The 7200-nt window shown below is 54.2% G+C and overlaps 2 protein-coding genes across 2 annotated transcripts; both read right to left on the bottom strand.

Moving 5' to 3' along the window:
* Positions 1 to 99: 99 nt before the first annotated feature.
* Positions 100 to 1358, bottom strand: BO97DRAFT_341484 (uncharacterized protein; the record flags this gene model as incomplete). The annotated part of the gene is made up of 3 exons (XM_025691642.1): positions 100 to 396; positions 460 to 728; positions 785 to 1358. 3 exons carry the CDS (start codon positions 1356 to 1358, stop codon positions 100 to 102), a joined length of 1140 nt encoding a protein of 379 aa, XP_025553138.1.
* Positions 1359 to 3250: 1892 nt separating this feature from the next.
* Positions 3251 to 7071, bottom strand: pkcA (protein kinase c). Its single transcript, XM_025690261.1, has 7 exons — positions 6417 to 7071; positions 6052 to 6318; positions 5414 to 5986; positions 4963 to 5358; positions 4490 to 4900; positions 3865 to 4426; positions 3251 to 3804 (listed from the first exon to the last, which is right to left on the bottom strand). Exons 1-7 carry the CDS (start codon positions 6820 to 6822, stop codon positions 3570 to 3572), a joined length of 2850 nt encoding a protein of 949 aa, XP_025553137.1. The 5' UTR covers positions 6823 to 7071; the 3' UTR covers positions 3251 to 3569.
* Between the last annotated feature and the right edge of the window lie 129 nt (positions 7072 to 7200).

Below are 7200 nucleotides of genomic sequence, written 5' to 3'. Positions count from 1 at the left end.
AACAACAACAACAACAACAACAACAACAACAACAACAACAACAACAACAACAACAACAACAACAACAACAACAACAACAACAACAACAACAACAAAAACCTAAAGATCAGGATCAGAAGCCGGCTGCGCGGTCTCACAGAAAGTGAATCCGCCTAGGCCCTCCTCGGCCAGCCCGATCATCGTCCTCCGCGCATGCATGACCGCGATCGCGATGGCAAGCGAATTCCAGACATCCTGGCCGCGCTCCGACAAGTCGAACTGCGAGATGAACTTGCCGTCGAAGCTGGTCTCGATCTCCTGGGGATCCGTGGTATGAGTTACAATCGCGACGATTGGACCACAGATGATGAAGCCGATCAGAAGGGGGAAATGGCGGGAGGTCTGGGTCTCTGAAAGCTGCTGCTGCTGCTGGTGGCCTTTCGTTGGTCGGCTGGCTGCATCCTCCGGATCCTCTGCTACGCCGAATGCCTTCTGGTATTGCGAAGTCAGGAACCGTAGGCGGCGGTTGAGTCGCCGCACGGCTTGGAGGGTTGTCTCGCCTTTCTTCTGGGCGTAGATCGCGTGCACGGGGATTTTGGATTCGGTGGTGTGGAGATCGGCGTCGAACATCGCCCAGCGGAAGTACTTCTTGATGGCGTCCTTGATCAGTTTCTCGGGCCTTTTGCGTACGATGTCGCAGTCCCGAACGCGGCCTCCGACACTGAAGAGATTGGCGAGGGCTTTGGTAGCTATACCCGCAGTCAGCCCTCTATACCCCGATAACACAAAACAAAACACAACTTACCATACAGATTCGAGCTCCTCCGAACCTGGAAAAGAGGTCTGAAAGAGGGTCCAGATGTAGGTGGATACAACGATTCAGGCAGCGTCGGGAAGTCATGTCGCCAGTCTTTGGGAACGAGAGGCTCGAAGCCGCGCATAGCCAGCCGGAAGAAGAGGTCCTGCTCCTCGCCATTGTACAGGCCTCCAGGCAGATTGATCGCGCTCGCCCAGCGCTTGGCTCTTTCGGACGAGAAGTCGAACACAATCCCCGTCTTCTCGTTGGGCTTGATGCGTGGCATGTCGTATTCGTCCAGGGACTCATCCCCGTTCGCATCGTCCGAAGGTGAGCTATATACCTCATCGTCCGAAGGAGAATAATGTCTTGTCTTTCTGCGCGATTTCGCCTGCGTCTTCCGCCGCGACCGCGACGGTTTGAGTGGTTCGTTATTCACAATGAGAGTAGCCAGGCCATCTGCGGTGGGCTTTGACGACGGTTCATCAGCTTCAACCAAGTCCGCCAGTCCCCAAGGACTGGAACTAAAGTCTGGCGACGACTCTCCACCTGCAACAAAATCAACCCCACCATCAATTTGCATCTCAGGCGATGGAATGCTCTGCGTTCTCAAATGCGAACCCACCCTCGAACAGCTGCTAGCAGGCGAGCCCATCCGCGAACCAGTCGGTGAAGACGAACCGAAACTGCCCGGCTCGGTCATCACATGGAAGTACTCAGCCCTCAAATCCGGCGGCACCGTATCCTGTACCGAGGACATGATCGACTCAAACGACTCCTCGCGCTTCAACCTCTTGATTGTGGGGCTGACGGCACCGGATTCGTCCAGGGGTCTCTTGCCCGCTGAGGTTGTATGAACGGACGCGGCGAAGAGGTCATCAGTGGGCGTGCGCGAGAGAGACGGTATGCCCGTGATCATCTCATCTTCTTCGTCCTGTTCCTCATCCTTCATGGGGATCTGCAACTCAAGGCTCTTCCCTCGCCGCGGACCCGAAATGGTTTCATGCAAATACTTGCCCAGAAGGGCGGCTTCGATCTTCATTAGGTTGGCGCCATACCGGTATTCCTCGTCCTCGGCTCGATCGTCCTTGGATGGATCATAGTCAGGGTCCTCTTCCGTGACTTTTGGGGGTTTGTTGGCTTTGGCCAGGGCTCTTTTGCTGACCCGAGTCATATTGTTGAATTTCAAGCACAGGAAGTTGTAGATCCGGCGGGTTGGGCTTGGGTTTGCGGACCTGGAAGTAGGGGTAAGTGGTGTTACTCTGGACTCTCTTTTGCCAGTAGCGGTTGGGGTGATGAGTGTTAACAGCGATTCGTCAGAAGTACATCGATAGCGATCTGGAGTCGACGGCGTCGACGACGGCGATGACAAGCGTAATAAGTCGGGGGGAGGGTCGTTGAAGGCCATCTTTTGATCCTTTGTGTGTTTGAGATGATATCAATAGCTCGCTGTGTTCTTTCTGTGGCCTTGTATCTAGGATTGGATCCTTGTTCTTTGTTTGGTTCGATGTGGTTGATGGTGGTCGTGGTGGTGTTGGACAAAGAGGGAAATGATCGAGGATCTCAGCTTGGAAGGAGAAGGGAAGGTCCACGGTATACTTACCTAGATGAGGTATGGAGGTAGGAGGAGGGAAGAAGGAAGATGGTTGGGTGGGGGTTCCAGAACAAACCAGGACAAAAACTTGTGTTGACCGACAGTCAAGTGAAAGAGAGAGAGAGAGAGAGAGATCACAACTGCATTTCGAGTGGAATTGCATATATTCACAGTATCAAGTTGAAGAGGTGATAAAGAGGTGATAAAAACAAAGAGCGTCCTGCGTCCCGCACACAGACAGTTTACAGATTGTATGTTTCACCTGAAGCGCCAACCAGATCGACTATCCCATGAATGCTACTGCAATAGCCACCAGCAGAGATGACCCCTGAAACAGGTTTATATTTTGAGCACAGGGATTACACCGGCAGAGAATAAAGTTGAAAGACCACCAAAGGTCCCAGGAAGCAAGGCCCAAGGAGTAAGCCGTAAATAAAAACACCCTCGAAGCCATCGTTCCACTGCATTCACAAAAGCTATTACCACGCTTACACTGGCACTCAAAACACTTATGGGTATGTGAAGGACACCGGCGCAAACGGTGCCGAAAGACCGGCAACATCAAGAATCCGAGAAATACAGCAGGCCAAAGTAGACACAAGACAAACAAGCAATCAGTACAGGCTTCCGACCAGTTACGGGGAGAATGATTAGGCGAAGTCGGCGGTGTAGGAGAAGCCGCGGAACTCTTCCTGCATAGCTTGGGAGAGGACTAAGGGAAATGTCAGCATGTCGTGAAAGGAGACTTGCATCCTGGATTGGTGTCTTACCAGACTGTACAGGCGTGAGGACCGGAGTCACACTAGTGAATTCTTGATCGAAATTGCTAGTATCCGTCGGGCTAGTGATAGTGGGCATGAAGGGAGGAGGAACACGCTTGTGGTAGATATCGTCCCAGTTGATGTTCCGGAAGAATGCATGGGACATGACTTCCTGGGCATCCGTAGGACCAGAGCCCAGTCTCAGCTCAGGCTCACGAGTAAGCAGCTTCTGCAGAATAGAGACCGAGTCGCGGGGCATGTGGATGGGGTAAAGCGGCTCATCGGCAAGAATGGCATCGTAGATTTCGTCTTCGTCCTCACCACGGAAGGGAGATTGTTGAAGAAGCATCTGGTAGATGAGGACACCGAATGCCCACCAATCGACGGCACGTCCGTACTTCTTGTCCAAAAGAATCTGTTTCGGAGCATTAGACACGGCTCAACGGGGAGGTAAAGGGGTGGAGTATCTTACCTCGGGCGCCATGAATTCGGGCGTACCACAGAAGGTGCTCGTCGTTGCGCCATACCACATGTTTTCCTTGCAAAGACCATAATCGCCAATCTTGATATGACCATCCAGAGTCAAGAGAATGTTATCAAGCTTCAAATCACGGTAAATGACACCGTTCTCGTGGAAATACTTCAAGGCAAGCAAGACCTCGGAAGCATAGAACCTGCACGCAAGGCATTAGCATCCTCATTGAGGGTGGAACAAATATATTAGTGTGACTTACTGTGCCCTCTTGAGACCGAACTGGCCGCGCTGAATGTGGAGCATCAGATCACCACCACTGATATACTCCATCACGAAGTACACGCGGGTCTCGGTCTGGAAACACGCGTGAAGGCTAAGGAGGAATGGGTGTCGCTCTTTGTTGGCAATCAAGAAGACCCGCTTCTCAGACTTGGTGCTCTCGACTTCGTCATTCTCGATAATGAACTCCTTCTTCAAAACTTTGATGGCGTAAAGCTTCTTGGTGCTCTTGGTCTCGGCAAGCATGACCTTACCGAAGTTACCCTTACCCAGAACTGCCAGGAAATTAAAATGGTCGAGTCCGATTCTAGCCTTAGGTTGTTGCTGAGGTGCTTCGGGTGCTTGCTTCTGAGCCAAAGCCATACTTTGTTGCGGCGGTGGGGGCTGTTGAACGCCATATGGCGCAGGGGCACCGACGTTCTGCATCTGCTGATGCGGCACGCCCCCTCCTTCGAACATAGGGTAAGCAGAGGGATCGTAGCGGGCATGCTGGGGTGGCTGCTGCTGCTGCTGCTGCTGCTGCTGCACAGGACGGTTTGGCTCTGTAGGTGATTCAGGTTAGTTCCCGTTTGGGAATTGATCTTACAGCAGTTGGATGAACATACCTGGCATCGACTGGGGAGGACGAGTGTTGGCTGCCGCCGCGGCGGCATGACTTGCAAGACCGGCGGAACCCGATGTCCTGGGAGATGTCTGGGCGCCTTGTGGGCTGGTGGGAGACTGCGGAGGCTTATACGACATGGATGCAGCGCTCACGGCTTCGGGCGCAGGCGGCCGTGCTGGCTCGTACTGCTCGACAGGCTTGGACGGGTACGCCATGGAGGTATTCTCCTGCGGCGTCTGAGGAGCGCGCAACGTGCGGTTGCTGAGGCCACTGGCCGAGCTGACCGAGGGAGATTTGTTATGAACCTTAGCGCGGATAAGGGTTTCCAAAATCTGGTTGGCTGCTTCCATGGACATGCCACAGAAGTCGGGTACAAGATGAGTACAGTGGGCGTGACTCGTGAGACCACACTCTGCATTCAAGTATCGCATGTCAGTTTCTGCCATCAATCAGGGCGCTAGAGAGTTCACCTACCGGTGCATCGTTTGGCGTTTTTGCGTCCAAAAGGCAGCAAGTAACCACAGTGGCAACACCAGTTGGCCGACAGATTGGAGAAGCCTTCGAAACGGTGCGGAATCCGGTGGTTGATTTTTTCTTCGTCTGGGTCCGTCTCATAGTTTGCTTTGCTGATACACTTGGTGACGACCTTGGGATAGCACTTCTTATGACAGGTGTACTTGCAGTCGGCGCACTGCATGCCCGCAGCATATTTCAGGAAATCGCCGCAAAGAGCGCAGCGCATGATGTTGTAGAACTGCTGGGTAACGAACTTGTGGCCTTGCTTCTCGTGCACCTCCTCCTTCTTCTGGCGCACAGCACCTTGACGGTTGAGACCAATGTCGAACGGGCGTCGGTCCTTGAGTTGCTTGGCTGTAAATCGTGTCAGTCTGGCTGTCAGCCCAGTAGTGAACAAAAATGAACCCACCGAAGCTCATCGACAGTTGAATACGACCAACTGGTTCCAACGCAAACCAAGAATCAATTATCACCTGGCCGGCACCCGGTGCGCCAGACGCACCACCCGGAGCGCCCGCCCCGGCCGGGCCTCCTGGGCCAGCTTGATGGGATGAGCCCATTCCTCCAGCGGTATCGGGCCGTCCGGATTGTCCTCCATGTCCCATCTTGTCCGCAGACACCCAGCCCGATGCATTAAACTCCGTCTCGATCTTCTTCCGACGCATCTCCTCCGCAATGTCCGAGATGCGTACCCACAGCATGCCAATCGGGGTCGGCCGATCTCCCGACTTATCGTATACGGTGAGCTCGATTTCGTTCGCCTTGTCGATATCCAGGTTGAAGGTTTCATCCTGCCATCTATCGGTCCGGGTCGCCTTGGTGCGCGCTTTAATGGTGTCCTCCACTTTCAGAACGACGAAGGTTTCGGGGCCTCGGGAAAATCTGGAGCTGGCGGCGTGATCTACATCTTGCACGGCATGGATGCGCATGGTGAGCAGACCTGTGAGCGGCTTACGCAGGTTCGGGGTGCTTAAGCTCTCATCTGGCAGACGCGAATGTTAGCTACGAGATCAGGTGGAGAACGGCGTTGGTGCTTCTGCGACTGACCATCAGGGCTGTCTGCTGACTCGATGTCGACGTGGAGATCCTCATATCGCTTCAGGGCCTGCTTCAGCAACTGGATCTTCTGGTTACTCTCAATCCGCCGGCCTTCAGCATCGGCGCGACTCTTGCGATCCCCCTCATCCTGATACAGGCGAACCATCTTCTCAATACCCGCTTTGTACTGCTTCTCTACACTCAATTTGAATTCCAGCTGGGACAGCATAAGCTGGATCTTGGGTCCCAGGTACTGAGTGTCATATTTGATCAAGTCTGCAGATGATCCAGTCAGCCTTGCTTCCGGATCGCGCCAAACGGATGTCTGTCTAGGTGGCTTCTTCCAGGGCGGCGAGGAAGGTGGAAATGCCTACCGAGCTTGGTGTAATTGGGACGAGCCTTGGGCACGGGAGCAAAAGGGCGAGGGTCTGCGTATGGGGCACCTGACGGCATGGACCCTGATCCTCCTTGCGGGTATTGTGCGGAGCCTTCGCCATACTCATTGCCGTAATCCTTCTGCGGCGGGACAGGGCCACCATCACCCGAGGGGATACGTCGATCGGTCGGGGAAGCCTGGCCTCCTTCTTGCCGCAACTGCAACTCCCGCATCTTCTCCTCGAGATAGGCGATGTTCTTCCGGCCATCGCGAATGTTCGCATCCACGCGTTGCTGGACGAGGGGATTGTCGGTCGACTGTCGCATGTTCGACGCGGCGGCGATGAGAGCCTTCTCCCGCTCGATCTTGCGATAGACCGAGGCGATGAGCTCGTCCCCGTCCATGGTGCGGTAGGAATAACCGGGGGTGAACTAAGGGAAATCGATAGAAACCCGAGATACGGGTGAGGGTGTGGGTGGTTCGATTCTGGATGTGATCGGAAGACAGAAAGGGGGGGGAGGGGAGGAGGGGGAGGGGAGAGAGGGGCGGGGAAATTCCAAAAGTAATAGAAGAAAGAGGAAGGGAAAGATGACGGGAATGAGTGAGTGAGGGAGGGGAAGGAAAAGCACGAGGAAGAGGAGGAGAGTGGGGAGAGAGGAGGAGGAGGGATGGAGGGCAGGAAGAAAGAAGAAGAGAAAGAAAATCAACAACAAGAACAAGAGAGCCGGCGTCGCGGGGCTCTTCTTTCTTCTCTTGTTGACAGTTGCAGGGGGGGAAGAGAA

This window comes from Aspergillus homomorphus (assembly GCF_003184865.1).
Source record: "Aspergillus homomorphus CBS 101889 unplaced genomic scaffold BO97scaffold_10, whole genome shotgun sequence".
Classification (NCBI taxonomy): Eukaryota; Fungi; Ascomycota; class Eurotiomycetes; order Eurotiales; family Aspergillaceae; genus Aspergillus; species Aspergillus homomorphus.
Note: the sequence above shows the minus strand (reverse complement) of the source record. Positions and strands in the feature narration are given on the sequence as shown.

What these genes read in the sequence shown, in the direction of transcription:
- pkcA (XM_025690261.1), bottom strand. Translation starts at nt 6,822, where the DNA reads ATGGACGGGGACGAGCTCATCGCCTCGGTCTATCGCAAGATCGAGCGG. An exon ending in GTCAGCAGACAGCCCTGATG is followed by an intron (nt 5,987 to 6,051) that starts GTCAGTCGCAGA and finishes CGCGTCTGCCAG; the next exon opens with ATGAGAGCTTAAGCACCCCG. An exon ending in TTCGGTCTCAAGAGGGCACA is followed by an intron (nt 3,805 to 3,864) that starts GTAAGTCACACT and finishes CCTTGCGTGCAG; the next exon opens with GTTCTATGCTTCCGAGGTCT.